At 43.7% G+C, this 22,410-nt stretch overlaps 2 protein-coding genes across 6 annotated transcripts; one reads left to right on the top strand and one right to left on the bottom strand.

Moving 5' to 3' along the window:
• Positions 1–2,904: 2,904 nt before the first annotated feature.
• On the bottom strand, positions 2,905–14,668 carry LOC142791223 (uncharacterized). Of its 4 annotated transcripts, none has more exons than XM_075885452.1 (8): positions 14,252–14,668; positions 13,387–13,514; positions 13,239–13,307; positions 11,964–12,105; positions 10,784–10,905; positions 9,565–9,675; positions 6,303–6,497; positions 2,905–3,346 (listed from the first exon to the last, which is right to left on the bottom strand). In XM_075885452.1, the coding sequence occupies exons 1-8, from the start codon at positions 14,358–14,360 to the stop codon at positions 3,230–3,232; spliced, it is 993 nt and encodes a 330-aa protein (XP_075741567.1). In that variant the 5' UTR covers positions 14,361–14,668; the 3' UTR covers positions 2,905–3,229. The 4 variants fall into 4 exon arrangements, with proteins under 4 accessions (XP_075741567.1, XP_075741568.1, XP_075741569.1 ...); XM_075885453.1 differs by having other exon boundaries at positions 14,270–14,666; XM_075885454.1 differs by lacking the exon at positions 13,239–13,307 and having other exon boundaries at positions 14,252–14,664.
• Positions 14,669–14,779: 111 nt separating this feature from the next.
• LOC119180405 (serine/threonine-protein phosphatase Pgam5, mitochondrial) lies at positions 14,780–21,604 on the top strand. 2 transcript variants are annotated; one of them, XM_037431605.2, is made up of 5 exons: positions 14,780–15,049; positions 15,885–16,063; positions 18,593–18,807; positions 20,094–20,224; positions 21,219–21,604. In XM_037431605.2, exons 1-5 carry the CDS (start codon positions 14,898–14,900, stop codon positions 21,367–21,369), a joined length of 828 nt encoding a protein of 275 aa, XP_037287502.2. In that variant the 5' UTR covers positions 14,780–14,897; the 3' UTR covers positions 21,370–21,604. The 2 variants fall into 2 exon arrangements, with proteins under 2 accessions (XP_037287502.2, XP_037287494.2); XM_037431597.2 differs by having other exon boundaries at positions 14,781–15,049; positions 18,593–18,810.
• Positions 21,605–22,410: the final 806 nt, after the last annotated feature.

The raw sequence follows: 22,410 nt of genomic DNA, 5'->3' as shown, positions 1-22,410 counted from the left end.
CTAAATGCATAATTACTAATTATTCGCTCAAACAATGTTAGAAGAACCGCCACAATACTTTTCCACAATAGACCTACGTTCCGGCTACTGGCAGATTGCTGTCGACGAAAAAGACCAAGAGAAGACTGCATTTGTAACTCCAGACGGCCTATATCAGTTCAAGGTTATGCCATTTGGGCTATGCAACGCCCCAGCCACGTTTGAACGCATGATGGACTCTCTGCTGCAAGGGTTCAAATGGTCAACATGTCTTTGTTATCTTGACGATGTCGTTGTATATTCCCCAACATTTGAGACCCACCTTCAGCGTTTGTCAGCTATTCTCGACATATTCCGCACTGCAGGCCTCCAATTGAACTCGTCGAAGTGCCGCTTCGGACGCCGGCAAATTACAGTGTTGGGCCACCTTGTCGACGCCTCTGGTGTGCAGCCGGACCCCGAGAAAATTCGTGCAGTCACCAGTTTTCCTGTACCCCAGTCAGCCAAAGACGTCCGGAGTTTTGTAGGACTTTGCTCCTATTTTAGAAGGTTTGTGAAAGATTTCGCAACCATCGCTCGACCCCTCACAGAGCTTCTAAAGAAAGACGTCACATTTACGTGGGGTACCGACCAAGCTGCTGCTTTTTCTCACCTAATCACGCTACTGACGACTCCACCCATATTGGCTCACTTTGACCCATTCGCTTCGACGGAAGTTCGAACCGATGCTAGTGGTCACGGAATCAGAGCCGTGTTAGCCCAGCGCCAACGGGGACACGACCGAGTTGTCGCCTACGCTAGCCGCCTCCTCACAGCTGCTGAGCGCAACTATTCTATTACGGAGCGTGAATGTCTTGCTCTTGTTTGGGCAGTCTCAAAGTTCCGTCCATATTTATATGGCACTAATTTTACTGTGATAACTGACCACCATGCGCTATGTTGGCTTACGTCACTGAAGGATCCTACTGGCCGGCTCGGGCGCTGGGCTCTGCGACTCCAAGAGTATACCTTTACGGTGACGTACAAGTCCGGACGCCTACATCAGGACGCAGACTGCTTGTTGCGCTACCCGGTCGCTGAGTCGAGCACTATGCATGACACCGACACCGACACCTCACGCACGCGAAATCACCCGTACTCGCCTTCTTACCTCTCAAGAGAAGCAACGGCGCTTGTATGACCAACGACACCGCGACGTACACTTTCCACCCGGTTCTTTGGTACTGCTCTGGTCTCCGACCCGTCAAGTCGGCTTGTCAGAAAAACTGCTTGCTCGCTACACAGGCCCATACCGTGTCCTCCGTGTGGTTACGCCTGTAACATATGAAATTGGTCCTGCCACCCCATTGTCTTCATGTGCCCAACAGGCTACCGATATTGTACATGTTGCGCGCTTGAAGCCCTACAACTCTCCTAGTGACGTTGACATCTAAATGCGCCGAGACGGCGCTTGCGCCGCCGGGGGTTATGCTACATGCATGTATACTGATATTCTAGGGGGCGACGCGCGTGTGTGCCTGACGAGGAAGACGAAGGGTTGTTTCCGCTCGATCGCTGGTGAACCAGGCACGCCATTACCGCTGGTTTGGAATATATCTAATCCCCAGCCTCGTCGTTACGGCGTCTCTTCTTTTCCGTAACAATATAACAGAAACGAACAAGCAGCATTTTATTGCGTCTTTTGATGCACGGAAGGTTCTTTATTTAGTGCAGCTAGTTCGATAACTAGTCATTATTTGTACGCCATCCATATGATGTTATCGGGATCATTTTGAGAATGTCCTACTGCGGCGCATGTTTTTGTTTTCTTAATTTCTCAGTAAGCAGAGCACTGTTGTTGATAATATTGCTGTTTTAGATATTGTGATACATCGAGCTTTCGCTCTGAGGTAAATTGTTATTTGACTTTAGAGTCCCTTTAACAATCCTTGAAAGGGAAGTATGAGACTAGAATTTATACAATGTAGAGTTTGCTCCCACACTGTTTCAGCTAATGCTAATTGATAAATTGTCCTGCCGTCCATTTTTCAGATAATTTTATTGATAACCCTGTGTATGAAGGAAGGAAACTGGTGCGGTATTTTTAGATTATCTTGGACTCCACTTAGATATGCGATAATTAAAGGTGACAGTCTCGAGCACTCACCATCATAGTGTTCAAATTAGTTGCTTCCATAAAACTTCTTCTTTCAGCACAGGATGGAATCGCGTAACAGCTTCAAGCCGAAACCTATTCAAGAACACCAGCCTAAAATATATTGTTGCGAAAAAAAGATGATATAGACTATAAAGTGTAGCAGGATATCACAACCGAATGAAACAAATCTCACTCAGTGCATTGTGAACTATTACTAATAAACTCCCAACAAAAAGAAATAACTCTCACAAAAATGTGGAACATTCATGAAAAAAAAATGGCAGCATATCCACGGGGTGAATGATGGAGAGTGGGGCGAAGCATCTGTCCGCCCGTCCATGCGTCCGTCTGTGTGACCTTCCATCCGCCCGTCTGTGCGTCCGCACGTCCATCCATGCGTCCACCCGTGCGTCTGTCCATGTATCTGTCTGTGTGTCTATTTGTCCATCTAGTCAACACTCCAAGTACCATCATCTCGCATCTTTTCATCATATATTCCGCATATAGAAGCACCGCCATCCAGCGGACACTCCAAGGACTAAACGAGAGGTGGCAAAGGCACACTTTCTTACAGCTTGCACTTCATGTCTACTTCCCACCTTTAGCCCCCTCGAGTTCATGGTATATACTAGTTCGCTGTATTCATGGCACTGCGGCCCAATACTCGCTAAACGTTTCTAAAACCAAGGAGGTTACGTCCGGCAAGTACAACGTAGCATCTCTTTCTTGTCAGATGGTGCTCAATGTACATGCTGATAGCTGCTGATGGGGAATGAGAGACAGGAGAATTCAATTTTTAGCTAACGTGTACGCTGCGAATGTTTTATTGTTCAACAATGCACAGGAGAAATCTCCCGCCGGCACCACCTTCCAGGTCAAAGCGTAAGACAAATTACGTGCTACGACTAGGAATGAATGGCTGCCACTTTAAGTAGCTCCGCCCCTAAGTAGTATGTTCTTGCACTTCCGAATTCGCTGAACTTGAGTATAAACTGCTCTAGCCCACTAGACGCAATAAGAGGGCACTTTTTTGCCCGACGCATCATAACTGACAGATAAAAACAATGCATGACTTGACTGAACAAGTTTTGCGAGAAGGACACAGCAAGCAAATCACAGAACTTCGTAGCTGCACAGTTCGGTCAGCTCCTCATGGTCCAGGACAAAGCTGTAGGCCAGGGGATCAGTGACGTAGCGCTGTTTGACCCACTCCGATATGACTATCCCAGTCTGTAAAGACAGAGATGGCAAAGCGTGCCATTGCGGTCAGTTTTTGGCAAGTTTATGCATGAAGCAACCGGCAATGCTATCTCATCGACTGTGCAAGGAAAAGATCAACAATTTAAGATTGCATTTTACAAGTAACAAAGCTCCAGCGTAGTGGCGCATACAGTACCTGGGAAGGGACACTGCTTTCGTGAAATCATACAGTTGACGGTTAAAAAAAAAATCAAGGCATATCCACAAAGCGAATGATGATAAAAGAGCGAAGCAGTAGGATCATTCGGTGTTACTGTGAATCACCTGTCACATTTACCACTCACGCATGTAAATGCCAAGCGGTGTTGTACAGTTACGTATATAGAATGTTTATTGGTCATGACTGGTATGCTGTGTTGAATTGTGAATTGCATTTTACCTTCATTGTGGCTGCGTTGTGGTATGAATCTAGCTCAAAGCTGGGAAATACCAGTTCAGGGCATGATGCCCTGGTTGTTGTTGGTTGTTTCCAGTCATGCGATACTCATCGTAGAGCATAGAGAGATGTCATCTACTGCACAAACCAGTCGTCTGCGACCATAATCTTCATCTGCATCATGATCATCATCATGGGACATAGTGGATACCTAGCATGATCTGTGCCATGATGGCAGAAAGAGAATGTGTGGTCTGAAACGCACTTTCTTTTCATCGTCATTGTAACCGGTGGCTATGGCACACAAAGCTAACAGAAAAGCGTCCACCTTAATTTAAGGAGTTAAGGAGCTTTGCCCCTAATAGTAATAAAGTGCAGGAGTTTACGTGTGAAAACCATAATACGATTATGAAGTAAGGCTAAACGGCAAACAGTGGACTAACTTGGATCACTTGTGGCTTCAGAACTTGCATTTAACATGCAGTAATGTTTTGGATTTGGTTCCTATAAACCTTATGTGAAATTGATGCCATTTGTTGGTAGCTTGACGAAGCTATTGATGCGGCGCCATGATGAAGACTTTTGTATGAGTCGTACCGCGGCCACTGCTGTAGCTGCTTGCTAGCAGTACTTTCTTTCTAAGAACATCAGAGATTACCAAGGTGTTATCCATAAGCAGTAGCTGGAGCACGGGAATAATGAGCTCCTTATTGTCTGCATTGAGCAAATACAACATTGAGGTTACTTTCCCGCAAACTTTCTTTATAGTGCCCCGATTTTCGCTAGCTGTGCAACACATCGCACGAAAATGTCCTATCACTCCCCAAACGGCGATAAGTATGTTCCTTGCGGACACATGTGGAGCATGCTTAGCCTTCAACATGGCATAAACGTACAGAGCAACCACCAAATCACGACAGAATTTGCATAATGTCTTCTGAAATACAGCCGCTATCACTCGGAATCAAACAGCATTGTACATAGTAATGCAACAGCTGTGGGGTATAGACGCGGCAAGCGCCGCCACGCTCTTGGAGTGAATGAACACAGAAGGCGCGGTCGGTACAAACCAAACAACATACATTTATTTAACTAATTTTAGAACGACGATATCGTCAGCCGAATTATTACACCACCAATCATGATCAACATGCCAAGACATCCTTACACAATATTAAACAACACGAAAAACACAATGACACACCTAAGGCTGTGTCGCCAACGCTTGACTTACCACGAGGGCCCCCGACGCGCAGCCCGCGGTGCCACGCACCGGGGACCCACGCTAAAGACAACTGTTCGCGAAAACTGCCATGCGCAGAAGAAACCAGCTTATTTCTCGCTCGCTGCCACCAAGGCTTTTCGCCGCCGCTGCTATACCACGACGATGATGATAGTGGTGATCAACGCTTGCGAACACAACGCCACTTACTACCACCCGGTAGTTGTACCCCGAAATGCGGTTTTTGGGCGAGACACGTGCGCCATGCAACGCAAACAACTTTACAGGGGGTGTCAGCACCTCACACAGCCTAGCTGCTAAGTCACCAAGGCAAGTGTGTCCCGGCAGCTCACAACTATGTAGTTTTCTTCACTGCCCTCGCCTGTGCAGCTTCATTTCGCTATGGAGGTGCATACCGTTTCTTTGCCACAACAAAGTCCAGCGATGATTCCTCTGGATAGCGGCCCGACTGCCGAATCACAATACGATTCAGTAAACGTCAGCCCGTTACAAGGAGTTACTATTTTAAGAATATGCTATTAATTAGTCAGAATTTATCTCAAAAGCGTGAATGGCAAGACGATGTTGACCGAATCACAAGTACCTTTTGTCCCCAGTGCTCCCACTCAACTCCACTTCGTGCACTTATTTTTTTTTATGTCTGTCAACTACACAGAGTTTATTTAAACACACAATTTTTTAACAGTTGTATAGGCTATCTTTTAAAATTTATCTTGCTACTACTCACGAATAAACCACGCGTGTGTAACAACACAAATAATTTTTTTGTCACGGCGAAAAATTTTAGACAGTCTTTTTCTTAAATCTGTTTGCCTGAAGAATTTAATTCAGTAATAAAAAATGTGCCATTTTGAAATGTATTTTGCAAAAAAAGAAAAAAAATATACACCCTCAAATGGTTAAATAAAACTGGTGCTTAAATAGAACAATTTTTAATATGATTGATTTCATGCTTGCATTCAGCACCCTGTTTATCTCTCCGTAAACAGAACGCCTGTTAAATGGAGCATATTTATAGTATGGCGTTTCAGGTAAAGCCACAAAAAAGCAGAAATCGCTTTTAGTCATGGAAACTGCTTGCACAGTTCTCAAGGCTGCGGCAACCAACTGCTTAGATGGCGACTGTTGACAGAAAAGCTGCCGTACTAACAATACTAATCAGCAGTTACCAGTGATATGATCAGTATGGCAACGCGGCTATAAACACGGCAAGCTGGTTTTAAATTTCGGGCTAGGGTACGAGATTACTGCGAGGAGCCACCAGTATTTCATGCAAAAACGCATCATGATGTCTGGTGCACACTGACCTGGAGATTCTTGAGAGAGTCCTCGAGGCTAGGAACGGTGACGAGGATGGCTCCCTTCTTGATGGTGCGCCTCAGAAACTGCCACAGGGCCACCTGTTCTTGCTCGGGCGTGAAGAACTCAAACACATTGTTGAGGATGACGACGTCGGAGCTGGCGACAAGGTCAGGTATGGCAAGCACATTTGCATTGACGACCTGCACGGAAAAAACGGACGATGTAACCTGTGCACACTTACTGCAGCGAAAGCTCTTATGAGATCACAACAAGGGCTACATGCCCTGCAGTTGTCCGTAATCACTATTGTGCTAATTACCTCTTTCGTTACCCCCACCTATTCGAATCGATCGCCGGTGATCGACGCTTTTGGGTCATTGATTTTGGCATGTTAAATGTTTTTGTCGTGCACCCAGCACTTTCTAGTAGTTAGTTCAGCCACTCAACTTTCAGAATTTTTTTGAATTTGCCGACTTGGGTAACACAGATTTTACAGACTTTTGCACGAACCAATGTGCGTGTGTAGTTGAAAAATGCACTAGGTTGGCGAATTTGACAGAAGTGCGTGCCTCTCGTAATTATGCTACAGTAACATCGAAGTTCTGTAATGAAAAGCAACTTTGCAAGGCAAATATTGAATTGACGTGTTGGCTTCGAGTTGAGCAGTAATAATTGTCAAAAATTTATGCCAGCTAAATAATCAATAGAAAGCTGTTGCTAGAAGTCCGGGAAAATCAATGCTACAAAAAATATTACCCAAGGTCCGCCGCATGTATAAAGTGTGCAGGTGGCCCTCACGGCCAGTTTCCAGCCACTTTGGTTTAGCTTGTATCATTATATCATACACAGGGTCACATCCAGTGTCACTAGTCGCTCCTATTACGCGGTTGTCAGGCGCGCATGGGTGCGCATCAGCGCTGCAAAACACATGCGCTGCTTGAAACTGTCTTGCGACTCCACCTGAATTGACTGAGAACGAGCCGATATTTTGTGAATGACAGCACCTCAGCTTCAAGTTTTATGGAGATGATGTTCATGGGTTTGTTTTGTTTACATCCTCAAGTTATCTAATCTGCCGCAAGTGCATGTAGCTTCTGACCTCCGTTCATAATCTTATAGCTACTCAGGTTACGTGCGTGGTCCACACTTCGCAAGGGTGCAGTGTGGTGGCGCTGGCTGCAGAGCTTCTCCTAATGGCAAGAAGGACCCCAGAACACATCTTGGCCCTGATCACAGAACAGTGCGAAACATTTTAGAACTTCGTGCGATATTGTCCTTTTTTTTTATAAGGATATGCGCAAAGATGCAAAGAAATATGCTTAGATGCATATATTGGAACGCCAACCTATGTGGAGTGAGGCGACTCAGAGGCAACGCTAGATGAAATAGCGAAGTTCATTAGACACCTTGTTTATAGAGGGATTGTTCACATCGCTGGTATTCATAAATATTAAAATACCTCAAGACTGTTATCGCAAGGCAATAAAAATTTACTGAGAAGAGTGTACAAGTACACTTGTGTCTCACAAAAAACTGTGCAATGCTTCATTACTAGGCATGAGCAATCAAGCAGCACCTCGGTTCTGATTTTCTTTGTCTTTGTGAAGAGAAACATTTCGGACATCGTTAATTATTTTTACACTGTTGCTGGGTCATTTATGTACTAAATGTATATTCTGAATTTTCTTTGTTTTAAATATTTTTGCATATATGGTGTTTTTTTACTCCACTGTTTACCAGCTGGTAACCCCACGCCGCGGTGGTCCAGTGGTTAAAGCTGCTGGCCCGCAGTTTGCGAGATTAAATCCCGGCTGCGGCGGCTGCATTTCCGATGGAGGCGGAAAGGTCGTAGGCCCGTATGCTCACATTTGGGTGCACGTTAAAGAACCCCAGGTGGTCGAAATTTCCGGAGCCCTCCACTATGGCGTCTCTCATAATCACATGGTCACCACATATCAATCAATACTAGCTGGCGACAAAAAATTTTACTTTCAACATTTTTATTCATTCTAAAATATTTTTGCTGCTTTACAATCTGTATTTTTTTTAAAAGAGAATTTTATTCTGCAAAGTTTGATATGCTGCAATGTGTGCTGGTGGTACTTTTCAAACTGGCAACAACGATCTTCTCGAGACACATGAAAAAACCATTTTCGCGTGGTAGCGAAAGAGTTAAGAAAAACTTAGTGCATAAAAAGCACCAAGGACACAACGAGATTCTAACATGTGTCCCCTGCGTGCCAGCCCAGTGTTATACAACAAAGCCACACCAGTTTTTGAAACTCCGTTGCAAACTGGCATTAGGCAGGCTTGACGTCGGGAAAGGAATCACGTTAATATAAGTAATAAAGTGTTTTAGAACAGCAAAGCAACAACCAGGCATCACACAATATTAATTTCATAACGAGTAGGTCAACCAAAACTCCAACCCCACTACAAAAGCTTCAGGCATAATTCTTTGTCGTCAGCCAGAGCATAAAAGAAATTGCACGAAAATTCCTTTCAAGGGGGTACCACTCTTCTCCTATGAATGACAAAGGATGGCATAGTGAATGCTTCCATATTACACAAAAATTATGGCACAGTGGGTGCCCTGCAAGTGTGCCTGTAGCAGTTACACTAAGAATGTTTAAAAAAGGTTACTCTTCAATATTTCGCTGTGACTATGCTGTGCATTCCACGCAGGCCTGGTGATTTTTTAGTCATCCAAATCATTAAAAAATAAGAACAATTCTTAACATTATTTAGTGTAATAATCAAAGATTAAGTGGCTCACACATTATCACCATGGCAAGCAAAAATGGAGTGTTGTCAAGCAAATAGTAAGTGAAGCCAATGATGTTACTTTAAATTGAAATGTAGGAATAATCACAGGAGGAGAATCAGTAAAATGAACAAGAATGTAATATGTGGGGTTTGCTATATTGAAACTGTGCAAGAGATCAGTTACGGTGGGCAGAGATGTGCTCAACCCTCCATCGCCTCCCCTATTTGTGCGAGGTTTTGGGGGGATGGAGTGCATACCTCTACAGCCTCAATTACTGTCTGTAGTTGGTTAAAAACATGTAGTACACTGCTTTAATAAGCATTGCGAAAATTTTCATCACTACTGTGATTGACTTATATTGCATTAGTGTGCAGTTAGTTTGACTGTTTGAGTAGGTACTATATGGCTTTCATAAGTGTTGCGTCTTTCTCTCACCCACAAACACACACACAACGAATACAGTAAAACAATTACAAGGGCTCGGTTTAGCTGACACTCGCCTTGATCCTGTCTTCCATGTGGAAATGCTTGATGGCAGTTTCCTGAATTTGGCACAGGTCGGGATTCATCTCAACACCAATAATCGGATTCGCTGGAGTGAATGCATGGGCCTGGAAGTACAGCACAGCACCAGTACGTGAATGTGCCCAAGTCGTAAGTGCAGCTGAACGTACAGGGTCTGTCAAAAGCTCCCAGGACACGCTGCAGGAATGCAAGGAATAGTGGCTTGGGAATTTTTCGCAGACTATGCACACGTATAAATGCATATACATGCACGCCACTTACGCCCAAGACAAGAAATAAAGCTAGTTAGTAGGAACACTTTTTTAAAAAGCACATATTTTCTAAATTGCGGAGAACCTACCAGAAGCATCTAGCAGAGAAACAGATGACACTTCACAAGTATCACGGTTTTGAAAGATTTGTAAGATATTTTGATGTGAAACCAAAGTTAGTTTGTACATGTAGATTTGGTGTTATCATCTAAATGCGATATCACAGAGCAAAATTCAAATTTATGGGAAATATGATGACCCCTTCAACCTCAACCTCGATAAATAAAAAAAATGAAGAAAAACTGAAGTAAGGTAAATGTTTTTTTTCCACCTGCTGTTGCCTTTGGCAGCTGTAGCATAAATGAAGCTAGCAGTTGTGCGTATAAAAGTTTTAAAAAGCCTTTTCAGCAATAAAAGTGAGGTCATAGATTTCAAACTTCCTGTGCTTAGTCATGAACATCTGTCGGCAATGTAGCATGACGGCAGCCGAGCAAGGTAGTGCGATGGCTGCTATAAGTATGACGAGGAAGAATTGCGACACTGTTTGGAGACATTTGCTACAGGTTGCGGCAGAAAGCGATGAGCTATTTTTTAAAAAGAACATTGTTCTTTTGATTTATTAACCGAACAGAGGCACCTCAAGCATTCCGAATTTCTTAAAATAGTATGGACTTTCTCCCCAGGTTGTCCTGCAAGTCTCGCATTTATATCACATATATTTTTTTTTCCTCTGGACATTCACAACAACGACTTAGTACTAAGTTTGGACTCCCTATGCATCAACATTTTCTTTGTGAGAAATAAGAACTTGGGCTTTATTATAATATTATGGTGCTGTTAGGTTGTCACTATCACCAGTGAATGTTAAAGCAGATAGAGAAAAAAAGATATAAAATGAAGGTGCACAGAGTGAAATAGTACTGCAGTTCCACACGACACTTACAGCATAGAGCATAACACCCAGTCTGGAGCCCACATCAAGTACGGATTTGTCCTTCAGGTAAGGCACCAACTCCCTGAAAATGAACTCTGCTCTGCGAGCCGACGCAGAGTGCGAAATGAACGCTGCAACAGACAAAAACAAGGCAAAATTTTTTTCTACTTCCCACTAACTTGCACTTTTACACAGACAGTCCCCTGTATTATGATTAGCAGTCCACTTTAAAAAGTCCAGACTTTTGAAAAATCCATTAGATAGAAGAAAAAAAGTGCCACCATATCCACCAAGTGAATGGTGATGAGTGGGCGAAGCTCTGGAGGTAAATCTGGTAAAAAATGAATCCTTGGTACATTTTGCCTACTCGATTTTATTAGAACGCTCTCCCTAGCGTACGTCGCCGCACTAAATCGAACGATTGCCTTCCACCACTGACACGCGCCATATGTGACATCATTCTTATTTTATAACATCTTGCATCTTTCATCATCAACTACAAGTACCGCCGTCTAGTTTATAACATCTTGCATCTTTTCATCATCAGCTACAGGTACCGCCATCTAATGATCACTGCAACAACTAAAGGAGAGGTGGCTACATACAGGGGACGCAGAGCCCACGCCTTAAGGAGCTTCGCCCCTAAAAGACCACGCAGCATACATGGCCATACATCCATAGATGTGAGCACAGAGGGCGATGGGCAGGGAAGTGCCCTCCCAACCATCTGAAAGAGGTGCCGATTCCGTTCCATATATTTTCTCAGTCAGACTTTTCATGCCATTTTGCACAGGGTTATGACTATGCATGTTTTCAGACGGTAATAGTGCGACGATAAGGACCAAGGACCCACGATGCTGCATTCAAGGAACTGTTTACTTGCTGCTTTTACCCTGAAAACCCGGGCACCAATGGCAGGCCTTTGTCAGATAAGCACATTGTCGCAATTTTTGCATACATTGTGGAGCTCATTTTTTGATGTACTTGACCAACCAGGGCAGGAGGTGGGGGGCTGCGGCTAAAGTTGCCCCCCCCCATAATGGAGAAGGCTGTGCATTCCTATGGTCTTCTGTATTTCAACTGGAAGTTATTTTTGGTCCAGATAGCACAATCAATGCAGGGAAAAAACAAAAAGCACACAACATATGTGACCTCGTATTGATTCATCACTCACTGTTACGTCACTTACTCAGGGGGGCCGTGTCGTGAGAACCACAAGCTTTGCAGTAGCTCCGGCTCAGTCTTCCTTGCTCAACCAACTCGTCAATGGCTTCGTCGTCGTAAAGGAATGCATCAACATGGACAGTCGTTGCTGGATCACAGTCTGCATTCTAGAAGATAAAAGATATGTGGTGCCAGTTGTGTAAAGCCGAAAGTTAGTTTTTCTGTGGGGTAAACTCGAACTGCACTGGTGAACTGCCACATACGTTGCACAGCTTTCATTTCAGTAGCCAATAGATTGTGAACACAATTTGGTAAGCCATAAAACACACAATAATTAGAGATGATTAAAAACAGCGCTTGGAAACCATGGCATATGGCGTTTTGACAACATTCTGACTTGAAAGCTCAACAAGAATAACAGAGAAAGGCATACAATACAAGTACACAAATTTGTCCTCTGTCCTTTTTGTTCTGTTTCTGTAATCTGTGTTATTTATCTGAGTCATTATGATATTAAACATAGGCCACTTACTCGTGAGGTCATCATGTGTCATATGTCAGTGAAGTAAGTATGCAGGAAAAAATACAAAAGGCATTCATTTTGCATAGACAAAGGCAATTTAATGTGACAGCCTCATTGAACTTTTTCTTTCACGACTAGAAACTCGGGCTCTTGAAAATATTTCAAATTCCGAGATACCACATTGAACACACATGGGCGGAACCAGGATTTTTTTTTTCTGGGGGAGGGGGAGCACTGATGAAAGTTGCATACCTTAATGGGAACAGGGAGGCACAGAACTTATAAGTTGTGTTTTAACTGTGCTTGCTCATGAGAGGGCAAAGAAAGGGGGGGGGGCAGGCAATTCTGCATGCAGGAGCTCCAGCCCACCCGTGCCTCCCACCGGCGCCACCCGTGTGAATAATATTCGGCTATTTGGGAGGAAGAAAAGAAAAAAGGAATAGGAATGAAAATATTTACGTTTATGCGACACAAGCAGAGAATATAATACAGGCGTAAGAACTGTTACGGAATGCACCGTCATAATGTTTTTATTATATGACCACAGTTTCATCCTGTGGTCGTATCGTCGTGTATTTTTCCCTCTTACAGACTTTTTGGTTTGTGTTTCATAACTTTCAGTACTGGCATTCAATCTTGTCTTCATGTAATATTGCACAACATTAGAACAAACTTCGATGGGGGAAGTTCATGCCTGGTATTGTCATGTTTCACAAATTTGCACAAATGCCCTAGTAGCAAGAATCTTGAAATGTCAACCTGGCTTCATCTACAGACCTTCCGAATTCCATTATGCTTGACACACTCACGTAACAGGTGGGGCTGAGCCAAGTGAAATTGATGGTGCTGCATATGAGAGAAAGATATGTGCATAATGCACATTCCACAAAAGAAAAGGAAAAAGAAATCATACATATTGCTTTACCTCTCCCTTCTTTGGCACAAGTATGCTTTCTGAAGGAAAAACTGCGTTTACTGGCACCATGGGTCTGAGGTACTCGGCAATCTGTCTCATCTTGTGGTGGGCTTCGGCGACTTGGTGGCCTGCACAGTCTGTAAATCGAACAAGCAAAATTAACTTCCACACAAACAAGCGAATCTGAACACATTAACAACAAGTACATTGAAAGAATAAGGGTACGTAGGGTACGTTAGGCTCTTACGATCGTGATACAGCTAATATAATGAAAACTGTGGAGGCTTGCCAAGTTTGGCGCCGGCAGCAAACGCCACATTACTGCCAATACCTTCAGCACATTTGTTCATGAAATGTTAATTATTATCTAGTGATTGATTAATGTCCCAAAAACAGCTTGAAAGCTACGACGGTAGGTTAGTTTGGTCTTGGTTAATTTCGATGACACGAATTTAACTAGGCCGAAACATCGGTGCGCGATCGTTTCTTTGCGTGGAGCCTCCACCGAAATGCGACCACCAAATTCGGGAATGGAAAAATTTACCTTGTGTTCAGGAGCATAATACCAAAGCAACATTAACATGCAGCGCCTCCTAGATCGATACGAAGTGGGACCGATTGCTAAAGCACCGTGTGACGCGCCTCTTTCACCTGTCCGCAGCATAAAACACATACTTGGCCGGCCTACCTATTACACAAAGCGAATTTTTAGAAATAGAACCCAGCAAAAACAGTTTGCTCGGATGAATTTCGCGGCAGGACGCCGAACATTATGGGCGCAATAAGCGGGGAGGGCTCTAGTTATCCTGTCAAAACTAACTTCAGTTCCATTTTCGTTAAGACATTAGCATAACATTTCATTCTGACGACTCACTTGCCATCAGATACCTACTCTGTATCCAAAGTATGAACTCTGCCGATTTTGCAGGGTCGATTTGCTGGAGCAGCTTCTCGAACTGGTCTTTCGCCTGCTCGATATCCATCTTGCCTGCCGGTCAAAGATGGCCCGCCAAACGCGACACGAGTCGGTGAATAACAAATGGCAGGCAAGTCACGTTGGCTTGTGTTTCTTGTGATCAACTATCTGTGCTCGTGATCTCAAATGGTACCGTAGCTCAATAAGCAAACACGATATTCACAAATGTTCGACAGTGAGGCAGGCGTTCTGTGTACGGTTCGTTCTCTGACCTCGTTGCTAACTATAAATTACCGCTTCTCAAGTACTAAATGGGCTGCCTGGATTAATGATTAAACACAGCAGTAATGATAGTGTGGTAACGTGCGCTAGGAAGCAAACAAAAACCGTTCGCATGTTTAACCTAGCGGAGATCAATGACGTTACTGGCATAATAGTTCCACAGCATATACGTTATAGTCACGTGGTACAACCGGCGGTTCTGGTGGGTTTTAGTGATCGCGAGACGAGTAGCGGCTTGCATGTGGCGGGCTTCTGCTTTTTTATTTATCGCGATTATAGTGTAGATTTGGGCAGCGCTGCTGGATGCTGTGTATTCGGTGAAATGTTTCGACGCGTGGTCACAGGTGTGAGCATTTTCGGCGGTGGCGTGGCAGCTTTTGTGGTCTGCAGTGAGCAAGCGAAGAAGCGTACCGTGCAAGCATCGTGGACTACGAACTTCGAGCCCACCGTTCAATGGGACAGTAACTGGGACAAGTAAGCGCGGCCTTGCCAAAGGCGGTGGTTCGCTTCAACTCTTACTTGCGCTTCATTGCGTTTCGTGCTTTGTTACATTTCTTATACTTTGCAAATGCCGTGGAAAACTGATGTCTCTTGTGTAATCGAACGTAACCCTCGAAATGTTAATTTACCGCAGACGTGGGCCTATGGTTTAAAAGGACTGATTGGCTGATCTACTTACGCGACAAGCTTGCCGTGCTAATGGAAGCATGAAGTTACACTGGAATGAATCTCTGCGCACGTGTATACTTGATTCAAGATTCGCTTGTAGTTGTTTCCGCCCATTTTTACGAACACGAAGTTTGTAGCTAACATTCATCGGCCAGCGCTGTCGGACAATCGACAATTACTCATGTGGAGACAAGCTGTCATGCTCCTTCATTCAAGTTTCGTCGACCATTGTCGAACGTGTAGCTGTTTTTCTTTTTTTCTTCCTGCGCGAATGAGGCTGTCGCGCATGCGCGAGGGATATGTCAATCAAGAAGAAGCAACTCCAAGCCGTCAGTTGTGCGTTACGTTTAGCGATTGGTGAAAACGGTTTGAAAGCGCCAAGTAACGATGCATGTACGCTGTTCATCGGTGAAAGTGACGGTCCATCCAAATGGTTGAGATGCGTGATTAACAGAACGAAGATCAACACACTTCATGTTTTTTTTTTTTTTTGCATTGCAGGGAACGGCAAAATGAAGTTCGTACTAGTCGTGAATTGTTTTTCACGACAAACATGCTGTATGATGGAGAAATGACTATTTTTGTGAAGTACTGAACAGTAGCGCCGCATTGACTTCGTTTTTTGTTTTTGTCTTTCCAGGAGGGAGCCCGAGTGTTGCACGAAACCTCCCAAGAATTCATCGGAGAAGGAGCAGAATCGCTACAACGAGGAACTGCAGAAAGCAAAGCCGACAGCAACACGATACCTTTACATAATTCGACATGGCCAATACAATATGCGAGGAGAGTCGGATAAAGACTTCGCTTTGACAGAATTGGGTAAGTGACATTATTTTGGTGTTCCTGTCATGTTTTCGTAAACATTGAATGAGACAGGTGTATGAAAGAAACATTTCTTATGCAACATGAACTTGCACGGCTTGTCAATGAATCGTGAAAACTAGTTGCACAAAATGAGCGCTACTGGGAAATATTGCGTGAGACGATAGCTAAGCTATACTTGGTAAGGTAAGGTAAACACTGCAAAGAAAAGTATGTGTTGAAAGCCAAATCTTTACGTTAAAACCTGATATCAACTAGAGAGATATTGATGGTCACCTTTTTTTAACTTTAAAGGAGCACTGACATCAAATTTCAAGATCGAGATGTGCCGAGATGTGCCCATCATTCGATTGCTTGCTATGCATAGGTCTTCTTGGCCAAATTTGAACGGTGTCCATCGCGTGCAAGTTATTTTAATTCGATGTCAAACAGCATAGAAAAGCAAAGGAGAAAAAACAGAAAATAGACTGCCCTGCGACATCGACACTAGTGCTACATGTTCGCTGTGATACATTCCACAAATACCATACTGATGACGATGCCCTAGTAGCGATGACGTGTACGATCCCAGTGTTCTTATCGTGGCGCAGGAACGTACTCGCTCGTCGCGTCTGATCTTTGTTGCACCAGTTTTAATGATTTCGTAAAATTATCAAGATGAAAACCACCTTTAGAAGAATAAAAGAGCATGAATAAACGTGTGCTTGTCGGTCAGCATGTCGGGAAATCGTTGTGGGTTGCAGGCGTCTAGTTCGAAGCACGGAAAAAGAGCAATGAGGATGTCCTTTCATATCACATATGTGTTAGTCATCAACACAACCATAAGCTATGAAAAGTGGAAGAGGGTGTAGTCAGATGTCATCGCTAACAAGTAACACGCAGGTATCGTTGAATTTTAGTTAATCTGTAGACTGTGCGTCCACGTAAAAGTGGTAATACCGTGTTAACCACGAGAGGCAGGATAGGTGGGACCATCTGGAGGCGCAAAAAAGAACCTGACAAGCAGGAAACGTTTTCTATTTCTTCGCTGATGCTCATTCGCGATAGCTATATTGCATTGACCCCTCTGCGTATACCTGCCCCGCCGCGGTGGTCTAGTGGCTAAGGTACTCGGCTGCTGACCCGCAGGGCGCGGGTTCGAATCCCGGCTGCGGCGGCTGCATTTCCGATGGAGGCGGAAATGTTGTAGGCCCGTGTGCTCAGATTTGGGTGCACGTTAAAGAACTCCAGGTGGTCTAAATTTCCGGAGCCCTCCACTACGGCGTCTCTCATAATCATATAGTGGTTTTGGGACGTTAAACCCCACATATCAATCAATCAACCTCTGCGTATACCTAAATGCTTTGCATGCCAAAACACGCCAAAATAGCTGAGACACACGAGCAAACATGGAAGCGTGCATCCTCAGGCACCTCTGCAGTGCTGCTTGGAACGTCATTCATTTCGAAATCACTGTTTTGGAAGAGGTCAATCGAAGCAAACATAATTCGCGACGTCGCAAATCGCGGGGATTTTAAACTCCAGACTATCGTATTGAACCCGAGTCGACACTTTGTACGGCGACGACAGCAATGCAAGTGACAAGGCATGACTGAATGTGTCCGCCTAGCAGACGAAATGTTTGTGGAGCAGCTGAGCCTGACGTCACTCTTTTCTGTGGGGAAGTGGTCAGCTGTGACGTGATCTGGAGGTGACCGCGAAGTAGCGCCCCTGCTGGTGCTCCCAGCGACAAAAATGGCGGGATTGCGTGCCATTTTTGAATAGATCTATATCCCTGTAATATAAATCAATAAAAGAGATAGTTATTCATCCCTCAGTTGCGTTTTAGGTCGCGAATCATTGCTACAGGGTCTATAGCTACTCGCTGATGCAAAAATCTTGGCATGAGTAAATGTGATGTCAGTGCTCCTTTAACCTCGCGAAGCCAACATAAGATGAAAACAGTAAACACCCTTGAGCACTTGTCTTCAATTGAAAAGGAAATTCAAATGTATGAGAAGGTTACTTGACTACAATTACAGCCAAATCTACTCGTTATGCATTACACATAAAATCTTTTAGAATTCAATTGCAGTGGCAGCTGTTCTCCTTTTTATGTGTACCTTAAAAAGCATTTCTTGTTAGGAGAGTTGATACATTGTTACTCTAAAAAGAAAAGGCAAAAAAAAAAATGTGGAGATGTGTAAAAAAGAAGAGGCAGAAAATAGTGACACAGAGGTGGTTACAAAAATATAAATCCTCTCCTTACAAGTTCGTAGCAAACATGCATATGCCCAAGTGTGTCTCTTGGCTGAACAGCCATGCTCATGCCTGTCACCATTGTTCAAGGAACTGACATTCTCTCTTGATGGAAAACACAGAAGGAGCATGCGTGAATGTGCTAGATCTACCTCTAGGAATATTTGCCAGTGCCCCTCATGGCTTCATTGGTGGATATGAAAATTTTTTTCAGGTTCCACTTAGTACTATGTAAACTTGCACCTTCATTTTTTTCCAAACTTTCTTTTCCTTGACTCTCTGTTGCAGGCCGTAAGCAGGCAGATGCGACAGGTCAACGGTTGAAGGAGTTGGGAGTCCCTTTCTCGCGACTCGTTCACTCGACCATGACACGCGCTATCGAAACAGCCGAGATAATTCACAAGCACCTGCAACCTCTTCCGATTGAATCTTGCGAGCTGATTCGGGAAGGGGCACCTATTCCTCCCGAACCGCCTTACGGAACCTGGAGACCAGAAGCCAAGGTGGTTGCAGGTGTTCTCAGCATGCACTTGTATGAGCTTATTCAATGTGATGCAAATGGTTGTGCACTAAATTGTTGATTAATTACTGTACAGTTATAAATGCTGACTCCAAGAAATATAGCCCCGCCGCGGTGGTCTAGTGGCTAAGGTACTCGGTTGCTGACCCGCAGGTCGCGGGTTCGAATCCTGGCTGCATTTCTGATGGAGGCGGAAATGTTGTAGGCCCGTGTGCTCAGATTTGGGTGCACGTTAAAGAACCCTAGGTGGTCGAAATTTCAGGAGCCCTCCACTACGGCGCCTATCATAATCATATGGTGGTTTTGGGACGTCAAACTCCAAATATCAATCAAATCAATTGAAGAGATATAAACTTTCTACAGTATGGACTTTGCGAAAAGCTCCACTTTTATCAAATTTATTTGCAGTTCACTGTGACTGAAGGGAGAATTTAATTCTGAAAACTTGCACGACGCAGAATTTCAGACAGTTTTGTAAAGTGTCTAAAATTCCTCCCAAACAACCTTGCATTGGGTTAGCCACAGATTCCCTGCGATTTTCTGCGATAAATAAGTGCAAAGAGCCCATGCTGTTCTGGCATTGATAATGATTCAATGTAGTAACAGTACCAGAAGTGCTACTCTTAAAACTGTACAAGCAGAATTTTCAATTTTTCTTGGGCTTTTTTTTTCACTGTCTAGCACTCTTATTTTATTGAAGACTTACTGCAAACCAGCCTATGCTCCCACTTTAACAATTTGAATTGTGAGAACTCTTGAAGTATGCACTTACTGGTTGGAGCCTCGTGTTCATTTCGAAGCAGCAAAAAAGACGAAACACGCACAAGAAGACTGAAGAACACCGCTGTCATACCGTTGAGTCTTCTGTGTGTTTTGTATTTTGTGCTATTTCAAAATGAACCTAAACCGACCAACTAGCCCTACTCTCCCTTTTGCTGAAGCCTTACGATTGAACCTCTGCCTTCGTAGTTAAAAGATTGTGTACAGCTCCAGTAAAAGATTGTCTTGACTACTGGCATTTCCTTTATTCATGCCCGTGTCTGCTCCTTGTCTTAACTGACAGTTTGACTGTGTGAAGGAAAGTGGCTCTTCCTTGGTGTTGGTCATGGCGCACTTTGTGTAGGGTATGTTTTTCTGCATTAGTGCAATCTTTTATCGCACCTCGACTTTACTTGGTGCACTCGCCTCTTTTCAGCCCTTTCTGCCTCATCTATTTAGGTGCATGTTTCAGCAGAGGGAACTGACTAAGGGGCCGACCTGGGTCGCTAGTTTTTTACAGATGGCGCGAGGATAGAAGCCGGTTTTCGCAAGTACTTCTACCGTGCATCTCCTAGTCAAAAGGAGGACTCCCACGAGATCATCGTTTGCCATGCCAACGTCATTCGATATTGGATATGCAGGTGTGTATGTGTTCCCTTAGATGGCTAGTCTGACACACGGCGAGATGCGCCTTCCGAGCGATGGAGACGGGCCAGCTCATTTTATCTCTGCTTGAGCAGCGCTTGTCGTCCTCGCTTGCCCGCTTTTACCCATGGGTAGAACGTACGATGCCCGGGGATGGTATCAACTTAGACTTTACATGAAACATGACGGCGATGGCAAAACCCGCAGTGTGTGTCCTTGCAAATGCTATCTTAATAAAAATATTTTCCGTGCCATCGCCCAGTAACGGTGCGGCGGCGAGCACATTGCTTATCTTTATTCTTCGCGGTTCTCTTGTTGGCTGTGGTGCTTGCATGACTAGATCATAAGTTTTTAAAATTCATTTGTGTTTTGTCTTACTGGGTTTGAAATGATCACTTTTGTTAGCTTTTTTCCAGTCTTCAGTTGCTGTTCATGCGAGATGCTATGTTTTGTTGATATTTTTAATATTTGAACATTTTAATAGCAATATATTAGATTCGCCTGAGGTCTAGTAACTATCCAAAGCATCGCCTATGCTTTGTTTCTTTGAGTTACTGCACTTTCAGCTTTGATGTTTTAATGTTTAGTATGCACACACACATGCACGCACACACACACACACTATTTTGTGGTAAGTCAGGTCGCTTCATTAGTATTGAATGTTTATTGAAAGCCACTGCAATTTTTTTGTGAACAAGAAGGAAAAATATTTAGTGATAAATAACCCTTGAAATCTGTCCCAAAACTAACTGCATTGCTCCAGAATACACCTATTGATGCTTTAAAGCTGCTCCTAAACTTCCTTTTGTACCGCTCCAGAGCTGCTCTAAAATCGCATTGTTCCTGCTTCTTACGCTGCTCTAAAAAAAAGGAAGCCCGCTTCCACTCCTGATATAGTATATTGCGATTTCGACATGTAAAGATCACAAAATCCAACACTCTTCTTTTTTACCAGTGCAAAGATCTGTGTGTCTTTGCTCCTGATTCCAGGGCTCTGCAGTTCCCGCCCGAGGCTTGGTCTCGCATATCTCTGGCCAACTGCAGCATCTCTCTCGTGAGGATCCCTCCTTCGGGACGAGTGTCCCTACGGTCACTTGGTGACACGGGCCACTTTCCCCAGGAAATGATTACAACCAGCTAGTCGTTTGACCAGTTAGGGCCAGAGTTGTTTTGCGCTTGTGTTTTGAGGCCCCTGTGGTGTTGCACTCGGTCTATGTATAACGAAGTGGACTCGTATAGCTTTTTCTTGCGTTCTCATTTTTGGACCACTAATGTGGTATTGAAATTTATATATATATATCTTAGCAATGATGCTCGGCTGTATGTTTATACGTGGGAAACATATTTTTCCATAATAAAGTAGATCTGAATGTGTACTCATGTATAGGCCTGTGCTTTTAATTACTCCAATCTGTCCTCAGTTTGTGCATTGATGTGCAAGTAGCACAGCAGTTGTTCAAGAAAGTCCCCTGCTTATGATACTCGCTAATTGTCTCTTGACAACAATGTTTTTTATGCAAGCACCGGTGAAAACTTCGCCTGAATCAGTTTCCATGGCATGCAATCTGCATAACATTCTCTCTTTTTTTTTCTTTTAAGGGACTGTGCTGGGCAATGTGTTCGAGCAAGTGAGGGCGGCCTGAAACATTTAGTAAAATGCAGAATCTATGGGTTGCGTGCAATGCTGAGACTGATCATAAATTATGGCCAAGTCTTTTGGAATAGGTGGCCAGCTTTAAACACTTGTTTTTTTTTTTTTCCTAAGCAGTTTCAAGCTTTTCCAGTGTGGCTGTGTGATAGAACATTTGACTGCCATACAGAATTCTTAGGTCTGATCCAGCTTAGTCTCGGTCTCTTATATGGACCTATTATATATTCATTTTTGATTATCGAATAATTTGGACACATAGTAGTCCAATCAGAGAGCACAGGAATGATATGGTGAATACGTATATGAAGGAGATAAAAAATGGTGTAATTACAGAGATAGGATCAATGTTTGGCAAAACCCTTATTATAAAGTCAATTTGATTAACCAATTCTATTTGGCTATAGTACAAGGAGAATACATGTACTCATAAGGTAAAGTGGTGGAATGTAGTTCATGTCAATAGCTGTAATAGAAAGGGGTTGGTCTAGGGATAAATTGTTGGTGTAAAGCAGTTTAAGGAATTTCAATCTC

This window comes from Rhipicephalus microplus, unplaced genomic scaffold (assembly GCF_043290135.1).
Source record: "Rhipicephalus microplus isolate Deutch F79 unplaced genomic scaffold, USDA_Rmic scaffold_152, whole genome shotgun sequence".
NCBI lineage: Eukaryota > Metazoa > Arthropoda > Arachnida > Ixodida > Ixodidae > Rhipicephalus > Rhipicephalus microplus.
Note: the sequence above shows the minus strand (reverse complement) of the source record. Positions and strands in the feature narration are given on the sequence as shown.

Bases quoted from the DNA above. Each gene is read 5' to 3' on its own strand.
- LOC142791223 (XM_075885452.1), bottom strand. From the start codon at position 14,360: ATGGATATCGAGCAGGCGAAAGACCAGTTCGAGAAGCTGCTCCAGCAA. The intron at 10,906-11,963 runs GTAAGTGACGTA...TGTCTGTTGCAG, and splicing joins TCACGACACGGCCCCCCTGA to CGTTCATTTCGCACTCTGCG. The intron at 6,498-9,564 runs GCGAGTGTCAGC...TTTTCCGTGCAG, and splicing joins ACATGGAAGACAGGATCAAG to GTCGTCAATGCAAATGTGCT.
- LOC119180405 (XM_037431597.2), top strand. From the start codon at position 14,898: ATGTTTCGACGCGTGGTCACAGGTGTGAGCATTTTCGGCGGTGGCGTG. The intron at 16,064-18,592 runs GTAAGTGACATT...TCTCTGTTGCAG, and splicing joins CTTCGCTTTGACAGAATTGG to GCCGTAAGCAGGCAGATGCG. The intron at 18,811-20,093 runs GTTGCAGGTGTT...CTGGGTCGCTAG, and splicing joins GGAGACCAGAAGCCAAGGTG to TTTTTTACAGATGGCGCGAG.